The following is a 19789-nucleotide window of genomic DNA, read 5'->3' as shown; positions in this document are numbered from 1 at the left end:
TTGTGTTTGTGTCTGTGCACATAATAATAAATATTGCACTTGCTGATCTCAGGCAGTCTCTGCAGCAGAAACTTCGGGGTTCCCTGTGATGTTCAAGGAATGTGATTCCTGCCCCAGGATTGCTGCCCATCATGTGCTCGTGTGAGCCCAGCCCAGTTTTGGGGCTGTAGGTGTTGAGCTGCACTGCAGCTGAGAGGTGCAAGTGCATCCTGCTGAGCCCTACCAGGCTAGTCTTAATCTAATTAGCTTGGATAACAACGTTAGTGAAGATGTGATGGAATGAGCTTCAGTAAATAAATGTATGCTGATGTAAAAGCCTGCTAGGAATCATCAGGACATCCCTGGGTGGCCAGCAACAACAATGCACAAATTTGGAAACCTCTTCCCAAGGGCTATTGAAGCAATGGCTTGGCAGTTGCTTCAAAGCCCGAAATTATCCCACTGATAGTTTATGGTTTTCCCCATAAAACAATTTGAAAACATTATATAAGTTAACTGCCTGTCAAGATAAAATTCTAGCTGGAAAATAATTTCGCTTTCTCCCTGAGGTTTCCTCGTCTTTAAAGATTTGCATGCATGGCTATCATGACTACAGCCAATCTCTCTGTGTTGTCTGCCTTCATCACAACAGTCACATTGCTCTTCTGACTGCTGCATACAGGGTTCCAGTACTGCCAGCCTGAGTAACACTTGCTTGTGTTCTTGAATGCTAGAAGAGTAACACAAGCAGATGAAATTGGCTCTGGGTTGCTGCCTGTTCTGTTTTGAAAAGGAGACAGCCAACTGGTGTAATGAGAAAAATTAGAAAATTAACTCAGAAGTAGAAAAGGTAATTGGAAGACAAAAGCTGGTTACTGAACCAAAGGATATGGACCTTTAAAGCTTTAAAACTCTAAGACAGTCAAGAGGAAATAGTAAATGAAAGGTAGGCAAACAGTATAGGAAAAAGACTGATTTTTATTTTTTTTAATAATAAAATATTCTTAGGGTGGGGGCAAAGATGGTTGAAAAGCATGTATTTGCTCAGTATACAAGGTTCACACTTCTGGTACAGCTTTATTACTCCTTTATTCTGTGAACAAACATTACTGGACAGGATCATACCCCTTTTGCTCCTGTTGGTGTAAGAAACCCAAAATTGTCTGCAGCAGCATAAGAAGCAGAACCCAGCATCTCTCCAGTTACAGCCCTTACACTTGGACCGCTTTAATTGGGCTGTAAAGCCTGTTCTGTGAACAAGCCCCAAATATCAGTGAACACTGGTATTGAGCTGCACAGGCTTCTCAAGTCAGGTATTGGCAAGGCTTACTGAGTGCTGGGAAGGCTCCCCCCTGACCAGGGCATCATTCAGATAACTGTATCTTCATCTTGCTCCTGCTTGAGCTGAGAGGGGGGCAATTGGGTTTCTTGGGCTTGGAGACAAAATCCTAGATGTGCCATGGTTTTCCCAATCCCTTCATATACAGTAACAGAGAGGTGCCTTGTGTGTAAGCACAGGATGGGGGTTAAGGAGTCTCATCTCCCACATGGCCTTGAACACCTAATCTCTCCTTGTTTTCTCATCTGTACAACAGGAACACTATTGTTTATTGACCACACAGGGGGCTGTAAGGCTAAATTCATTCATGTTAAAAACCCTTTGATTCTCTTAGATAAAAGGTTTTCTAGAAGTATGAAAAATAGCCATTTATTATCTACATTTTCGCCACTTTTTATTTATGCCCTATCAATTCTATTGCAGCTTTTTCTTCAGAATTATTTGCCTTATCTGCATGAAGAAGAAATTGATAACTAATGATTGCATAAAAAGTAATGTTTGAAAAGTTTGGTCAAAATGTATTAATTTCAAGTATACTTCCTCACAACTAACATGTATATGAAACTTCTTGTTAAAAGTGGTTCCATATAAATATTAAATATTAAGCTTTCTGCTCTTTGCTTCACAGATCAATGTAATCTCTTTGGTACCTTTGGTGACTTTGAAATATGACGTTTTCTTCTTTATATGCTGTTTAAGGTATCCATGAGCTCACACAAATGGACAAGAGTCTGCACTTCTGCTCTTACAATTAATTTAACTTCTGTATCTTGATTGTATTTTCTATTCAGTCTATTTTAATCCTATTCCTTTCTTGCTGAGTTTTCTTCTATTCAACAGCTTTTATTTCTCTTTACCCTTCAAGAATCCTGAACTAACAGTGAAGAATCATTTGTATATACTGTCATTTCTATTTGCTATTTTCCTTTTTCTCCACTCCCAGTGAGGCAGGACAAGCAGTGTGATGTTCTGGGTATTAGTGCAGTGCAACTCAGGTACACTGAAACATTTGACTTCACCTTATATCGTTTCTAGAATGTATTTTCTTGCCCTTAGCCCTGAGCCACTACAGGAATTTGGCTGGATTTTGCCACATTTCTGCAGCACTGTGTAGCTAAAGTGCTTCCAGAACATCTGTTGCTACTCTTGTGTTCAGCAGCCTGCTGGAACTGTGAGCTGTGAAATAGATTATCTAACACCCAAATACTGGCTTGTCTGAAACTTTAGATAAGAATTGATTTATATGTATGTATCCAATTTGTAAAAAGTGGTGGCACTGCAAAAAATTAAATTATAGGTTGCATTTTAGGTAAATTCTATGGAGTAATCACTTCAGATGAGTTCGAAGTGCAGTTTCCTGTACTTGCTTCTGTATTCCTATTTTTTCTGCTCCTTACTATTTCTTAGATAAATTAGGGTTAACTTTTCTATGCCTCTTTGCTCTACCCTAGTAATTTCCTGAATTTCAAAAATGCCATTGAAAATGTCTTTGTTAAAAATAATAAAAAGCTATTAAGCTAGCTTATTCAACATGCTCAAGTCAAAAGATATTTACAATCATTAAACTGCAGTGAATGAATGGATTTTGTAGGAAGACAGCTTGTTCGTTGGAATTTGTTGAGCTCTTCAGAATAAGCAAAGTTGAAGAAAAAATATATACTCAGTGACTTTGATTTTATAAAATCTGAAGGGCTTCCTGATGAGTGCAAATATGGTTTTCTTTGGTCTGTTTACAGTTTAGACCATTAGGACAAAGATTGACTGTAAATGCTAACATGAAATTTTCTGAGGCCTGACCCATAATTCTGCTTTGGGAGGAGGTGGGAAAAGAGGTTAAAGAAATTCTGACACTAATTCTGGGCTGGAATTAAATGCTGATTTATTTAATCTTACTATTGCTCTGTTTCTGTAAAACTGCTAACTTGCAATGACTGTGAAATTTCCTAATATTTATAATATGTTATAGAAAACTAGTGATCAGATTAGATTAGACTGTGATCAGATGTGTCCCACACATTGCCAGGTTCCTCTTAGCCCTGAGGGACATAGCAGAGACTGGAAGGTGCCTGCATCCCTGCATTCTGTTTCCACACCAAAGAAGTGGCTTGAAAAAAAAATAATTTTGTCTGCTGACAGAAGAGCATTGGTTAAGCCAGGAAATGAGTCAGAATTTCAGAGAACCAGCTGAGCTCCTGGGTGCAGTGGAACATTTTCCTTTTGCCACTGAGCATCGTCGCTTCCAGCTGCAGGAATGGGGGCTGGTGCTCTCCACCTCAGAGACCACAGCCGTGGAACTGCTGTGCTCCAGGCTTAATTTTGTCTTTTGCTTATATAAATGGAAAATGTGATGATGGTTCATTTTGCTGAATTTGGACATAGGCATGAAGGATGCCAAATTCCGTGAGATCCCCTGGGATTTCAAGGTGGCCTAAATGATCCTACATTGCACTGACTGCTGCATCCAGGCATTCAGTGGCATTTAACCAGTTAGAGGGGTGCAAAACTCTGTGCTTTCTGTCTTACAATACAAGTCTTTACAGATTTGTAAATCTGTGACCCTTTTCAGATCTTGCTGAAGCCTTGGAAGTGCTCATATTTTAATGTATTTGCAAGGCTGGGTGCTGAAAGAGTGAAGAGAAGTGAGCTATATGCAAAATCCTTCAGATTTCTTCCCATTTTTCCCTGTGAAGAAATAAACCAAAACATTTTACCAAGAGGACTGCCCCTTTTCTCTTTGGCTAACTGAGCTTCCTTTCTTTTGTCATGTGGGAGATATGAAAAAGTTTCTGTGATTTCACTGAATTTCCCTGGTAGCATTTGTATGTTAAAGTGAATAAAGGTGCTTTGCCTGAATATTTTTAATTTATAATGCTTGCATATCTAATAACTATTAAATATAAATATCTAGGTGAGGGAAATAACTTTATTTAGGATTTAAGTTCTGTCATTAGACAATGTTTCGTTTTTCATATTACTTCAATAGTAGCTACATTTACTGAAATTATAAATCAAGTGTTTGTTAAAAGTAGGTCCATATAAATATTAAATATTAAGCTTTCTGCTCTTTGCTTCATAAGGTACAGTTCTTTTTGTGACAATACTTTATTCTTTGCTTTTCAGGTTTTAGGGACTTGTTTAATATTTCAGCAATATTTTATTCCCAAATACTTCAAGAAGGTACAATTATTTTAAAAGTATTTTTGACTACAAGTCAGACAAATTAAAATATCAGTTATTATCTCTCAACAGATTTTACCTGATTAGTGGTGGAGTTCCATTCATTATATGTGGGATTACAGCAGCAACCAATATCAATAATTATGGGATTGAAGGCAATGCACCATAGTAAGTATAAATTACTATCATAAAAGTTTTAAGGAAAAATTCTGTTTCTTATCCAAATAAGTGTAGCTGACTTCATGAAGGGTACAGGCATGCAATCTGGGATGATATCTGTTAGAAAATTTTATTAAATATTACCTGTGAAAGAGCAATGTCTTAATCTGGAGCTTGCTGCTTCACTTTCAATTTGACTCCATTGCTGGCAATACAATCACCTTTCATTTACAGAATTACTCTTCATTTACATCTGAATAAGTGAAAGATATTCAAAATACCTAATGAATATCATATCTAATCCAGCTATTAATTGTTTAAATATTTAATTTCATTTCATTATCCACCTTGATTTGATATCCTTCTGGCAACTTAGAGAAATTTAAAAATAAAACGAAAAGGACAAGTAAAAATCCCTTCCCCACTTCCTCCACTCCCATTCCCCCATTAAAACCCAAATATTTTGGATTTTCACCACCTGGAAATGTTCCAGTCACAATGTCTGGCAATCCTGTCATAATCCTTTCGTGTCCTTGTGTGTAGGTAGGTGCTCAGTAGACCTCCACAAGCTCGCCAGGCATCACATTTTTATTAATTCCTAATTCTTGGCATGAATCATGAAGTATCCACAAGTACATTCAGTCTTTCCATAAAAGCATAGCAGAAGGTGAATTAGACTGCAAAGTTAAATACAGTGTGTGTAACAGACCAGCATGGCAGTGACTGGCACACTAATGGATATTTTAGTACTCTGGCAGCACTAATACTCTGGAGGACATCACTCTTAGATGCTTTGAGCATCTACTGTAACACATTTGAAACTGGTTATGTTCTGGGCATGAAAAGTGATAGCCAAGGAGTATGGTTCATAAGTGAGCATCTGGCTCCTTAAAGACATTGTTATAGTTAATTGAAATTTAAATTCCAATAAGAAATCAGTGCATACCATGGCTGACTGTATGTTCTGCCTAGGGCCCAAGTCATATTCATATATTTATTCAAATTTATCCAATTAAACAACCAGTTTATAATCAACAGTGCATTATAAAGCTCTATTATTTATGTTCCTAAATATGAGACATTTTTCATTTTGGTGAGGTTACTGGGGCTGTACTTCTTTAATCATGTTAATGTACCAAATCAATACCTGGTGCCACAGTATGTGCAGAAAACAAAGGACAGATGAGGAATGGTTATAAGATTGAGTAAAAATCTTCTAATTCAATGGCAGCCTAGTAAGTTATGTGCCTTATTCATTTTTTATGGTATTAGCAAAGTAAATGTAGATGCATAAACTTGAACCTTTTTATAGAATAGATTTTGTAAGTGATCCACAATGAGATTCTATTTGAAATAACAGCATCCCATGAGACTGTTCCACTCAGGAGCATTCCACTCCACTTTGCATCAAATATGCAGCATTCAAATTATTTCAAGTATTCACGTAGCTTTGTGTTCTCTGCTTATCCAATTAAATATAGGTGGTAATGTATGACCTATTTGTTTTCACAAATATCTCTCAGGGAATCTTTTCTTGTGCCCATCTAACAGTAAATTATACACTCTTTAGAGTGTTTCTAAGTTCATTAATATATGTGTGTATGTTTCTGTTTAAGGTTCAGATTTCAAAAATTCAAAGTCATTATTCTGCAGTTTCTTGCTGTAAAGCCCAGTGGGACTGTCTCTATTTAGCTGAGAGGTTCTCAGCCTGGGAGAAAAAGTCATTCTGCCCTTTTTATAGTAACTTGTAGATAATTCCTGGCTCAACAAGAATCTGATATCAGAAGTTTCCTCTCTGGAACTGGAGGAACTGCAACTAATCACACACGCCTAAATGAATATGAAGTGTCACACAGTGTCACTTTTAGAGCTGGAATCGTCATGACAGATCACCTGGTCTGTCTTTCTGACCCAGTGGGAAATTAGCTATATCCAAACCATTCCTGACAGTTATTTATCTGAGGCACTTTAAATGCTCCCATAATGGAAAGACCACATTTCATTCCAACAGCTTATTATCCTAATTGTCCTAACAGCTAAGAAACTTTTAAAAAAATCTAATTTAGATCTTTCTTGCTGCAGTTTAAGCCCATTACTTCTTGTCCAAGTCCAAGAGATAAAGTAACTTATTCCTCTTTCCAGAAATATTTATCCATGCAATATTTAGGATATAAGAGCCTAGTAGCAGCTGTACTAGGCTGTACTGCCAGCTCAGTTCTCTGTCTGTAACCATGGCTAGAAGCAGATCATAGAGAAGAGTCAAAACGAGGCAAATATTCCTTCTCCCTCTAAACCATGTTCTGCCAGTTTCCATCTAGGATTTCATTAGTGTTTTCTTCTCCCATGTTTGTTTGATCAGATCATTCGTCCTTAAGACAGTGCTCTCAGACTCATGCTGGCCTGTGAGCTACTTTAAGCTGCTCTAAAACAGTAATGGTTATATTATTTAAAGCCTAACAAACCATGATCATGCTACAATGATATTATGCTACTAACATATCACAAAGAGACCATCAGTTTCCCTAATTTTTCTGAGGACATTAAAATTGACATGGATGAACTCCCAGGAAACCTAGAAACAGTGCAGAATTCAGAAATGGCATATATCTTTGAGGTCTGCTCACTGCAGAAAGTGGTGACAGTTCAACTGGAAGTCTTTTTTCAGCCTCTCTCGGTACTCAGGCTGTTCTTTGGCAAGAAGAAAATTCTGTAATAACAATCTTCAGGCTTAAGAATTTGTAGCATTGTTCATTGACACAAACCACTGAAATCTGTACATTTCTATTGTTCACATAGAGTGTATAAACTACGCCTCATTTGCTTTTTAATCAAAGTATTAGTGCTGACATTTTTAATAGTAGAAAAAAGGGCTGACATAAATGGTCTTGTACTTCACTGCAATTCTGGAGTCTAAACTGACCTACATTTCTTGGAAATTTTCAGTTTTAATAATCTGTAAGTCATACTATATATTCTATTCTATTAAAAAATTAGAAAGTGATGCCTCAGCCTAATTAATATTAAAGATAGGCCCCCTCTCTCCACAAGTTGAACTTCTGAGATACTGTTGTGCCATCCTAGTTGGATGGCAGTCAGTTGTCCATCACATCTAACGTGGGCTCTGAAATGTTTTTGACTGTCTCTTTTTGTTGTTTCCAGTTGCTGGATGGCCTGGGAGCCCAGTCTCGGTGCTTTCTACGGGCCAGTGGCATTCATTGTGCTGGTGACCTGTGTTTACTTTCTCTGCACGTACGTGCAGCTGAAGCGCCATCCTGAACGCAAGTACGAGCTGAAGGAAAAGACAGAAGATCCGCAGAGAATGCCAAGTACTGACGTGGGCCATGGCCATATTACAGACCCTGTGTCCGTTCCCCAGGCAACCTGCCCCGTGATTTCTTCTTCCTTATTGGAAAATGAGCATTCATTTAAGGCTCAGCTTCGAGCCGCAGCATTCACCTTGTTCCTGTTTACTGCCACTTGGACCTTTGGAGCGCTTGCAGTATCTCAAGGTCACTTCTTGGATATGATATTTAGCTGTCTTTATGGAGCCTTCTGCGTCACCTTGGGGCTTTTCATCCTGATCCATCACTGTGCAAAGCGAGATGACGTGTGGCATTGCTGGTGGTCCTGCTGCCCATCCAAAAGAAACACCTATTCTGTGCAAGTTAATGTGCGCCCAAAGGTCAACGTCAATGGCGACACTCAAGTTCACGCGCCTTGCCTGCAGGAATCGCCGTGTCCCAACAAGTCAGCTGTGTTTAATCACCCAGCAGCCAGCCACTGCAAACTCACTAACCTGCAAGCTGTTCAGAACCACGTTAACTGCCTGTCGCCCGTGACACCGTGCTGCGCAAAAATGCACTGTGATCAGCTGCTTGATGACGAAGCCCACATCCACGTCCACAGCGAGGGCACCTTCAGACCCAACATGCACATTCATAGATGTCTGAAAAGCAGAACTAAGCCACGTTACTTCAGTCGGCACAGGTCGGCAGGGGAGAGAGAGTACGCGTACCACATCCCCTCGAGCCTCGACGGCAGCATCCACAGCTCCCACACAGACAGTCCCCACAGCACACACGAGAGCCAGGCGGGGCACAGGCGAGCCTGCTGCTCGCAGAGCGACCCCTACCCCACCGTGAACCAGCCCGAGAGCAGCGACGCCAGTACTGTCATATACAGCTGCGGGAAAATGCCAGACAGTGACACTGGGCACCACCCCGCTCACTTTGAAATGCACCCACGGACACAGTCGCTGCCATTTAACACAGCAAATCACAACGGAATTCTCAAGGGAAACATGCACGAAGCCATGATATACAGCTCAGATAGTACAGGAAATATCAAAACTGGCCCTTGGAAAAATGAAACTACTGTGTAGTTCGTGGGCCGTCATAATGTGGTTTTTTTGCCCCTAAACCATCGTTATCTTTGTTTTTATTCCAAAATAAATACGGTGATATGTTTGCGTAGCTCATCAGTAAATTGTACAGCTTTTCCTTTTCTTTGTAAATGTCGAAAAAAGAGGGATAGTGACAGTTTTAAAGTGAAATTATTTTTAAAAGGAAGTTATGAAATTATTCTGAAAGATAATGAGAAAATGAAGTCTAGGCAATTGAATAAGAGAGGCAATATCCTTTTGTTATACAGAATGACATTTCTTTAGAAACATCATTTTCATTCATTGTTTTCCCTTTTTTTCTGTAGTAACTTCAGACACTTTTTATAAACATATCAGCATCTTAAACTTTTACTTATTTATTTTTGTAGAAAAATATTACTGTGCCATGGATTTTAATCAGAAGTGGCTATGGTAGAAATGATAAACAGGATTTTATAAAATTGCAGCTTTTTAGATATACAAAAGTGATACTGCCTCTAAAAACCTTCTGTAGCATATGGCCTGTAAAGTCATGTAATGTACAGTCTCTGTTCTGTCCTTTTTCTTGTTGGAGAGAAGTGCTAGGTAATGTCTCTGTTACATCTTTGGTGCTGTATTGGTTGTATTTTGCATGACATATGTCAGGATATACCATTTGCTGTTTTCTAGTGTTACACGTGTTTAAAAAAAGAACAAAAAAAAGTGTGGTACAAGGCTGTGAAAAACCCTATTGATATTAATCTAGAGCATTATAAATCTACAGGAAAAAAATCACTCTGCACTAGTTTAAGTGGCACAATCCTTTGTATAAGGTTATATGATAGCTTTGATAAGGGTCCACTCTAATGTCTTTACAGAGCATGCACTACTCATTGTATGTGGCACTGTGCAGTGTAATAGCAATTGTCTCAACAAGTTTTACACTTCTTTGTAAAGTATGCCTTTTAAACAAATCTGTAAGCTGTTCCACAGTAACCTTTCCACATCTGTTAAGGTAGAGCAGTTTTATCATTAACTCTTTGAGGACTACAGTTATTTTCTTAAAGTAGCTTATTCTAGTTCAGAAATACTGTATATATGATATTGTCTATTTAGTTACATGATCAATGTAGTCCAGAGTTGTGAAGGAAGAGGAAGTTCAGTCATTTTCTAAAAACACACCTTCTTAGAATCCATCTATTAATTTCACCACTTGCTTTCTGAAAACCCATTTCCTCCCCTAGCAAATTTCAGATTGTCTTGATCCTTTAATGCAAATTTGACCTTCAGAAAAGTTCTTTATGTTCATGATTTCTGCTGAATTTTAGGGCATTTCAGGGTCAGTAGCATTCTCTATTAACAAGGCTCTTGGCAAGATTTTTTTCATGTTCCCATGAACATCTGGACACAAAGCATCAACTCACAGTACAGAACTGCATCAGAATGATCCCTATATTAAATAAAACTGCTTTTTACAAATAGGAAGGGTGCAGAATAATAATAGATTTCAGAAAGTGAATGGGAGCATAGAGCTGTGAGAAAAATGTCTACAGTGGAAAGTGAACAGTGCATCCAGAAATGAGAGAAAAAGCACAATTCTGTATGGCCACACTAGAAAGTTTGCTGTGATGTCTTCACACAGACTTATATAATTGCTGCAGAGAGGAAATAGAAAATTCCATTGAGAGACCATCAGTCTGAGATTCTCTGTGTGTATGTGGCAGAAATCTTCACCATACTTCAGCCCCATATTTTTCTGTTATTAGCAGTTTATTAGACTCTACCTTCTTTTTTTTAATATGTAGGAATAAATTTCCTAATAGTGTACATAAAGATGACAATTATAATTGTTAGAATGTTATAAAAACATGTAAGTCAGATGAATGTGTTCTGCAGTGTTGCAGGTGGGAATTAGTACTCAAAGGGTTAATGCTCAGTATCTGAGTGCAAGAAATCTTGTTTTTCTGTATTTTTGTAAATTTGAAATATATATTGTAAACTCCAGCAGTGCAATGTATCCATCTCAGATTGTGTATTTTTAAAAGGTGAGAAAGAAGAATGCACTAGGTGGTTGTCAAGTTTTAAGCCAATATTCAAGTTTCATGACTGCTTCTTTAGCTAATACAAAAAAAAAGACAAAACACTGAGCTTTATTGTGTATATGCTGTATATGCTTGAACTGTCTCTAAACTAAAATACAGTATTTTTCTTTGTTTGCATACTGAAATATTTTCTGTTTCATAATTGTTTTACTTTTACTCATTCCACATAGACAGTGACCCTAAATAGGCATAGACATAATGTGAAATCCACTTCTGTGTGTCTCAGCACTATGTGTATGTATATTCTGTAACAGTAAAATTGTAGGAAGTCTGTAGACCATTATGCAAAATATCACACACACAGAGCCAAGATGAAATACTCACTCTGCAAGAATCCACTCAGTAAGCTCCTTTATTCAGCTTGTGTTTTAATCACCTCTGTTATTTTGTCTGAGAGGCCAATTCCATCTTCATAATGGCTTACAAAAAAGCAAATAGGTGCTGCTTTCCACAGAATATCTTACGTGATAAAACTCTCTGGAATTCAAACATAAAATATTAAAACATTTTTCTTATTGTGTTAAAAATTAATTTAGTGAATATTTCTGGGCTAATTTGGAAGAGATGTGTTATGCAATAATCTGTTTGCATATTATTTTTTCAGAAAATATACAGTATATCTACAGAGTAGGAGACATGATATTAAATAAATATAAAAATGTTTTGTAACATCAAATTTGACCAAAATGCTTTTTATGCTTTTGACTTTTTTTTTTTTTCCTTAAGATAAATGAGATAATTTCAATGCTTTGGAAGTCTGGTTTTGATTTATTGTGGGTTTTTGGTCAATTATAGTCAGTGAACCATTACTACTTTACCTGATTTTCTTTCCTATAAAAATTAAGTCAATGAAATAACCAGGGTATAAGAGATACATTGTCCTAGTAAATTCCTCACGGACACACATAAAATATTTTAAAATCAGTTTTAGTTTTGGTGATTCATTGGTGATTAAAAAATGGTTGAACAGATTTTACTGTTCACTTTCTGTCCGAGATTAAGCAAGAGGAATTTCATCCAAAAAAGGATAATTTTCAGAGAATGATGCAATCAACAGAGATCTGAATAGCTGCTACCAGGATAAAAATATGCCCTTGCTGTGGTGTTGCTCTCTGCATATAGAAACTCCAGTTTTCATGACTGAATTTGAAGTCACATAGGCTGTTTACGAGAAGAATTCCTACCCAGCCTCGTATAATGAATTCGGGTGTAAAAATAAAGCATACATTTTTGCACATTATGTCTGGTCATGTGTGTCGTTCCCAAGTCTGTTGATTGTGTCTGCACTGATGTGAGTGAGCAGTGGCTGTCAGTGGCCATGAACAGCTGTTCTCCTTCACCACACAGCTGCCTGCCAGCTACCCTGTGAGCACCAAATCCAGATGTTAGCCCACCACGGGAGCTTCACTGAGGCCAGAAAGCATTCATCCTGTCTGAACCAAAGCAAAGTCTGTGTTTAAAGCAAAGTCAAGGCCACCTTTGATGGACAACACAGGCAATTGGGCAGCCCCCACTCAAACACTAAGCGTTGAAGGCAGAAAATTGTAATGGAAGTGGATTTAAGCAGTTTTAAGTCCTCCTCCCTCCATCTCTCTAAAGCACCTGCCTAGTAAGTCCACTGCCTACAGATAGCTACCAAATCCAAACAAACCTAGGCAAAATTAGACAGTTGACCTGAAATTCCTGGTTAGCTGAAATGAATGAAGCAACACAACCTAGTTAACAATCAGAGAAGCCCAAACTGGAGAAAACCTCTTTGGATGCTCTGTCACAAAGATGCTTCAGGTTGATTATGTGTGGAGACATGGAACTAAGTGTTCTGGATGCCTGAAGATCTGAAACTGCTCTTGTGCAGACACTGTTAAGGCTTACAAAGTTGATTCTGATTCCACAAATTCAGAAGTAGCTTCCACTATAAATTATATGCCCTTTTACAATGAAGAGATTATCTGACATTTGATTATTTGGGAAAAAGAAAGTTGTCATTACAATCAGGCTGGTAACCTTTTTATCATAGGATCTTCTTTGCATGGAAACAAGAAAAAGGAGACCACCTGTACTCTTACTGAGTTTTTGTTGCCTATGAAAAGAAATGTCAGGCTGATGAAGATATTGGCAGCTCAGCAACTTCCTTGCCAGAACATAAATTCAAGTTCCTGTAGCAGCATCCTTCAATTCAGAAAGAAGCTGTAGAAGGCAGCTGGATCAATCAGAATTCATTGGCTGAATTTAAAGGCTGACTGGCTGACTTCAGTTGAAGCAATTTCAGTAGCAACCTGGTGCTTCAGGCAGCTTTTACTTGCTTAGTTAACTCTACAAGGAAGGGAGCTTTTGGTTTGGTTGGTTGGGATTTTTTGCTGTGCCCAGGTGACTATTTTCTAATTAGCAATTGAATAGCTAAGAAGAAAACTTACTCTACAAATTACTTTGACTATAAACTATGGCTTTTTGTTCCCTGTTAGGGAGTCTGTGGAGCTGCAAATGAATTCCTATTCCCTTACCTAACCAGTCTATTACCTAAGTTTTTTCAGGAGCCAAACAAGCTGGCATCAGTGAATTCAGGACAATATTAGAGGGCTCACTTCTCTGCAGGGAGGGTTGCAATTTGGTTTGCAAACTCTAGAGCAATTCAACCTCAAATGAATATCCTGCCTTGAAGTTGTGCAGCTGGCCATGCCTCTGAGGTAAGGGGTTCTTTGTAAACATGGAGTCTGCATACCCCACAGGTACTGCTGTCTCTTTACATTTTGATCTGTTTGAATTGTGTAGTGCCTTGCAGTCTGAACAACAAAATGACTGACTGTTCCCATCAGCCCATCACTGCTCCAGCTGTTTGCCTTAACCTGCAGCACACTGCCAGGCAAGATTCTCCAGCATAGTCAGTGTTTTCAGCCATTCCTTGATTTGTTTCCCAGGTACTCAATAACACCTGCAGAAAGCAGCAGGAGGAGTTTATTTTGGGAGTAGGGGGAATTTCTGTGAGAAGAGAAAGCAATAAAACACATTATTCATATTCCTCTCACACTACTTTCTTTTGTTAGCCCATTTGTTAGTGAGCTGTAAGCAGTTACAGTCACTTATTCCCTGATCCTTTCCATTGCAAGACCTTGTTCTCCACTAATTAGAACATAGCTGAAAGTTAAGCATTTAGATTGATTTATGCCCTCAGCAATTACTGCCCTCAATGGATGATTTTACAGAGTTCAGCCAAAGCAGCTGCAATGTTTTCAACAAAGAGGCTTGATGAAAGAATGTCTGTCCACAATAACACCTTTCAGTGATTTTGTAATAATTCTGTCTTCAAGGCCCATTATTTGAAAACTTTGAGAAGTATTACTATTATACGAAAAGGGCATATCTTGCTGTTTCTATAAAGTAAGTGATCCAGTACAGATAATTTAGCCACTAAAAACACCACAATATATTACTGTGAAATGTCTCCCTTCCTAGGCCGTGTGTGCCCCAACTGGGACCACACTCCCTGATCTTATGCTGCTGCTGCAAGCCCTAGGGCTCTAAAGGACCAGCCCTGTAAATGATTCACTTCAGCTGCCCTCAGCTAGGACTAGGATTGAAAACGGGGGGCCTTGGTTCTCATAATCTCTGCCAAATGCTCCAGTTTGTCTCCCCTTCAGAGGCACCATGATGGAATGGAGGAGAGAAATGACTGGTCTGCATGAGAGACACAAATGCTGGGCTAGAAGAAATCAAAAAGAGACTGAGCTTCTAAGACTGGATCGAGTTGAATGGAGCAAACTGATCAGAGAGAGGTTGGTGTGAGTAGAGAGCTGCAACATGACTTGGGGACTAATGGAAAGGAAAGGAACACAATTTAAAAGAGGGACTTGGAGGCTGGAAACAAACTGGGACCAAATTGGTCACTGGGGGGAAAAGAGGAGGAAGGTGAAACAATTAGATCCATGAGTCTTTGCTAGTTGGGTGTGAAAGCCAAGCTTTGTGACTCCTCTGTCATCAGTAAATATCTGAAAACCTACTAGTAAAATGTTTATTAACTTATAATATTGTCCTCATTCAAAATGACTGTATTACTGCTGTCAACTATTCCAGTAATGTGTCAGAAATGTGGGTATTGAATCACAGATGCTCAAAGCTGTTGATTAACCAGATATTTCATGTCCCACATGACAGAATATCTGTATTTTTAATATCTTTTGAAATCCAGGAGCTATCACAAAAAAGACAACCGATTTCAAACAGTGTGAATGAAGCTGAAAGTCAAACACACCAAACTGAGGAACTGTTAGAATTAAGGCTGTCTTTGGAACCTTCATTCACAGCTTCAGTCTGTCTTTTGATGTTGTTTTTCAGTATTTGAGTTCATGCTGCTTTCTAACACTTTGGCTTTGATGCTGCACATTTAGTGTTCTTTAAATGTGTGCTTTTGTGTACATCTAGAGCTAAGCCAGTCATTTCACTGTACGCTTTCTTTTCGATCTTTTTTTGCATGGGTTTGTTGTTTTTTTTTTCCTGGAACTTTTAGAGAAGGGGTTCTTAGAAGAATTTTGATGTTGAAACTTCCTGGTAACATAAATTCTGCTTTTCTAACCTTCCCAGTGCTGAGCACTAGAATGGAAGCAGTGGATTGAAAGACTTTCCATTGAGCTTCTGCTTGTTTGCCTGTGTTTTTTTCAAAAGTAGTTTTATAATTGTCCCAATTGGTCATTGCTATCAGGAGGAGGAGCAGGATGAAGTCAGGCAGCCTGCCTGACTCTGGTGTCTGTAGGAAGCCTCTACCTGAGTGATGATAATTTGTGTTGACAAATGGGCTGCCTGTAAATCCCATCTTCCCTGCAATGGAGCCTACACTGCAAAGCCTCCTGTGGAGTAGATCCCTGGGGTTGCCTGGAAGGGCATCACATGCCCTGCCCCTCCACCCTGCAGGATGTGCCAGCTCTGGCCACTGAGGGCTGGACACACTTTTCTCTCTGGCACTGTGCAGGGAGCTCCTCCAGCCAGCAGCTAACCTTGCACACTGGGAGACTTTCACTGCAGGTTTGGGTCATTACACAGAGGTCATTCTGCTGTGAGCTCCTGGAAAAGTCCCTTTCCTTCAGACTCACACTTCCTTGCTAACCCTGAGCCCATTGCCCAAGCCAGAAGCTGCAAAGGCTCCTTGACGAGATGGCACAAGAACAACATCAGCATGGGGGGTAGTTGCTCTCCATCTGGAATAAAACATATTGAAACCTTCCCTGTGTTCCTATGTATGAAGAACAAAAAAAAAAAAAAGCAGGGAGGAGAGAGTTAAATGACCAGCTAATCTTTTCCAGGATAATAAGCGGAATAGTTTAAATGCTGCAACAAACAAAACAAACCCCCAGCCATTCTGAGTCAGTATGGAAGCCTTAATTCCAACATTATAACAATGTTTATTCCACCTGACAGCACAGCACAAGCAACGTGACACCCAGTCAAGGGCTATAGTACATGCAGAGGAACTACACTTCACCCACAATGCTTCTCCCTGGGTAAAAATAAGTTGTACCATGGAAAAAATTTCTTCATCTTTTGATACACTGGTGGGCTGCCTTAGATTAAGGACCCACTTAGTGTAGACATGCATTTTAAATTGGAGTGAAAAGAGAGAAAGTTACTTTTTTTTTTTTTTAATTGCACAGGAGGTCAATCATCAGTGTTACACCGAGATGTTATTTTTCTTCAGTATGTAGATCACACAGAGCCAGAGAGCTGCATAACAGAGCACTACACCAAGAGTGAAAAAACAACCACAGGAACAGGGGAAAAAATCCTCTTACTATCAGCAGTTCTCAACTTTATCTGTTAGGGAATGATTTCAGATCATGCAATCTGCTTCATTAGCCTGTTCATCTTCTCAGTGTGTTATTAAGGTTCAACTTGCTTAACAAAACCAGGAAGATCAGAATATGCCAGTCAAATCTGGAATGACTTAAACAGTCTGTGGTATAAGTGGCTTACATATTTCATTGTAGGTTGATGTGGGGAGACTGCTGATACAGACAAAATATACAGGTTATAATTTCAAAGGCCCTGGAGCTGTAGGATGAAAAAAAATTTAGCAAAAGTCCTTTTACTTACACAAAGTAAGAAGAAAATGTGTAGGAAATAGGAGTTTTGAATTTAAATCGGTGAAACAATGAAAGAGACTGACAAAGAGGCATTTTGAACAGCTCAGCATAGGCTTTCCTTCCTTGTGTAACCACTGCTGGATGTGAGGAAATGTTTAATTTATGCAGTCCTTAGTCAAACATTTTTCCTTTCAGATGTAGAGTTGAAATTATGGACAGGAGCCTCTCCTTTGGTTGCCACGGGTCTTAGACTTCAATGCACAGTGAACAGCAAAGGCTCAGCATATGGTTCAGAGCCTCATCTGGAGACTGACAAACTGCAGAGCTCATTAAATGGAGCCTTTCTGTCCTGGCATGCACCCACAAACAGAAGGGTCCAGAGGACCAGGGGGTGGAAATGAAGGAGAAATGGAATATAAAGGGGGGGAGGGTGTTGTGATGGGTTATTGAAGGAGCACAGGGGCTGCTGAAATGGTGTGATTGTAAGAGCAACCACAAGCCCTGGAGGGGTTGTAAAGGAAGGTATTGAGCAGGAGCAGTGAGCCTGCTTCTGTTGTGATGGTCACTCAGGAAGGATGACAGAAGATTAGGTGATATTTGGGCAGCAGCCTCAAAGATGGCCTGAAAACTGGAAATATGCTTCAAGGCATGTAATGTGTTCATGTTATAGAAAGAGGGAAGAGAGGGAAAAAAAAAATTAAGTGCTTTAATCACTGTCCACAGGTAACTAAATGGGTAGAAAGTAATTTACAGGAGGGTCCTTAATCTAGCAGCAAAGGTATGAAAAGGTCCAGTGATTAGGAGCTGAAAGTAGCACTTCCTCTTTAATCTGCACAAGTAATTAACTTCATAAAAATTTCTTAATGATATGGTATGTTGAAATTTTTACCTCAAGAGACCATATCTTTTAGCAAAATATTTTTCCCTTCAAACACAAATTTTTGACCTTGGTGCTATAAGAACTAGAGGATAAAATTTTCCAGACAGTTTACCTTATATTTGTCGTTCACTAGATTTAGCCTCAGAAAAAAAAAAATCCTCCTTTCAGATAGGTATTGTCGAGGTGAGATATAATAGGAAGGGCAATATCTCAGTCTGCCTATGGAGAACCTATGAAATTGGGTATATTCCAACAACCTTGACTTTGACCTTCATGGCACTGTTCAGTTTAAGTGCTATTTTAATGTTTATTATTCCAGTTTTTTTGTGAGCTGTACATTTGAATGGAAAATCTTTATATTCTGCAACATAATAAAGTTCCTAGTTACTGTTTATAATTAAAAACTCCCTTAACTTCTGACAAAAGCCACAATGGTGCTTGCTTAACTAGATGTTATCACTATATCCTGTAACAGTCTGCATTAAATCAAACTCTTTCTTATCTCCTCTCTAGCACATAATGACCAAACTTTGAGCTATATTAAGAATTTGATGTTTCTAAGTTAATTCCTTTCTTACAAACTTCCCAGTATTGCTGATAGTAGAATATATTCTTTATAGTCTTCTATTTTTCTGTCTTTCCAGTAATTGGTAAAATAATTCCAGATTTCACATTTACTGTAGAAGAGAAATTGAAGATCTCAAAAGTTGCCCAGAATATTATTCCAATTTCTAAGTCCAAAGTTTCATCTTCCTTATTCTATGTATTTATTTGATCTTGATGTAAAATGATTGAGTCTTTAGTCTGTTGGGAACAAGGTAAAGCAACCCTGTGCCAGGATCCCAACGTACTGCACAGAGATCATCAGATTCTGGCTAGACACCGTCCTGGTTTTGCACTTGCTGTTTGTACAAAGTCCCAGAATTTGTACCTGTGGATATCTGTACTCCTCAAACTGTGATGAACAGGATTTCTGTTCCTGGACTGCACTAGGAGATGGTCCTTTTTTGTCCCTCTTTCCAGCCTCATGCACAATGTTTTTTCCCATATCCTCCTGGTTTTCATACCTGACTTTGGTTTGTGCACTGACTGCTCACATTGCTGTTATTCCACTCACTTTTTCTTGTCCTTCTAGAAAAGCAGCTCAGGCTCAGTGCTGACCTCAGCTTACCTGACAGCCCCAGGTCTTCTGCTGACAGGTTAGGTCATAGCTATGATCTGAAATGCTCTTTGCTGTCTTTTTCTCTCCCCTCTTGGATATGAATTTATCCAGGGAGATAATTAGGCTGCAGTCCCCACACTCTCTCCATTTCTCCTGCCTGCTGCAGCATGCTGGGTCCTGTGACACGATCACTTGTGTCCTTTCTCAGGCATGTTGTGTAACTTCAGTGCCAGGCATCCACAGTGTCCTCTTCTTTATTATTCCTTTCTGAAAATATTTTTGCTGTGCAGCACGTAGCCCTGCTTGATTTTCTATTTTATTTGTTTTGAAACATCTACATATCGAGAAGGTTGTTCTGATTAAAGATCTGTGGCAAAGTGGATTGAAATTATTTCTGTTCCTTCCTTTCAGTAATTTTATTTGCCCAGTCACTGCTTGTTTATGAGTACTGTAACATAAGCACCACAGCCAGTTTGGAAATGTCCTCTGCTGACATTCCCCAGAAGCACCCCATCCACCAGGAAGTACCATTTCTCATTTTTGTGCTAAGCCACCTGAATTCT

The 19789-nt window shown here is 38.9% G+C and overlaps 1 protein-coding gene across 2 annotated transcripts in view; it reads left to right on the top strand.

Annotated features, from left to right (window-relative positions):
* ADGRA1 (adhesion G protein-coupled receptor A1) overlaps window positions 1-12356 on the top strand; it is a 258318-nt gene extending 245962 nt beyond the window's left edge. For both annotated transcript variants that reach the window (XM_014885926.2, XM_088169179.1), the window contains 2 exons: window positions 4568-4663; window positions 7814-12356. In XM_014885926.2, coding sequence (XP_014741412.2) covers window positions 4568-4663; window positions 7814-9035 — 1318 coding nt within the window. In that variant the 3' untranslated portion in view covers window positions 9036-12356. The remainder of the gene's footprint in view (window positions 1-4567; window positions 4664-7813) is intronic.
* Window positions 12357-19789: the final 7433 nt, after the last annotated feature.

The sequence above is a fragment of the Sturnus vulgaris genome, chromosome 8, assembly GCF_052056855.1.
Source record: "Sturnus vulgaris isolate bStuVul1 chromosome 8, bStuVul1.hap1, whole genome shotgun sequence".
NCBI lineage: Eukaryota > Metazoa > Chordata > Aves > Passeriformes > Sturnidae > Sturnus > Sturnus vulgaris.
Note: the sequence above shows the minus strand (reverse complement) of the source record. Positions and strands in the feature narration are given on the sequence as shown.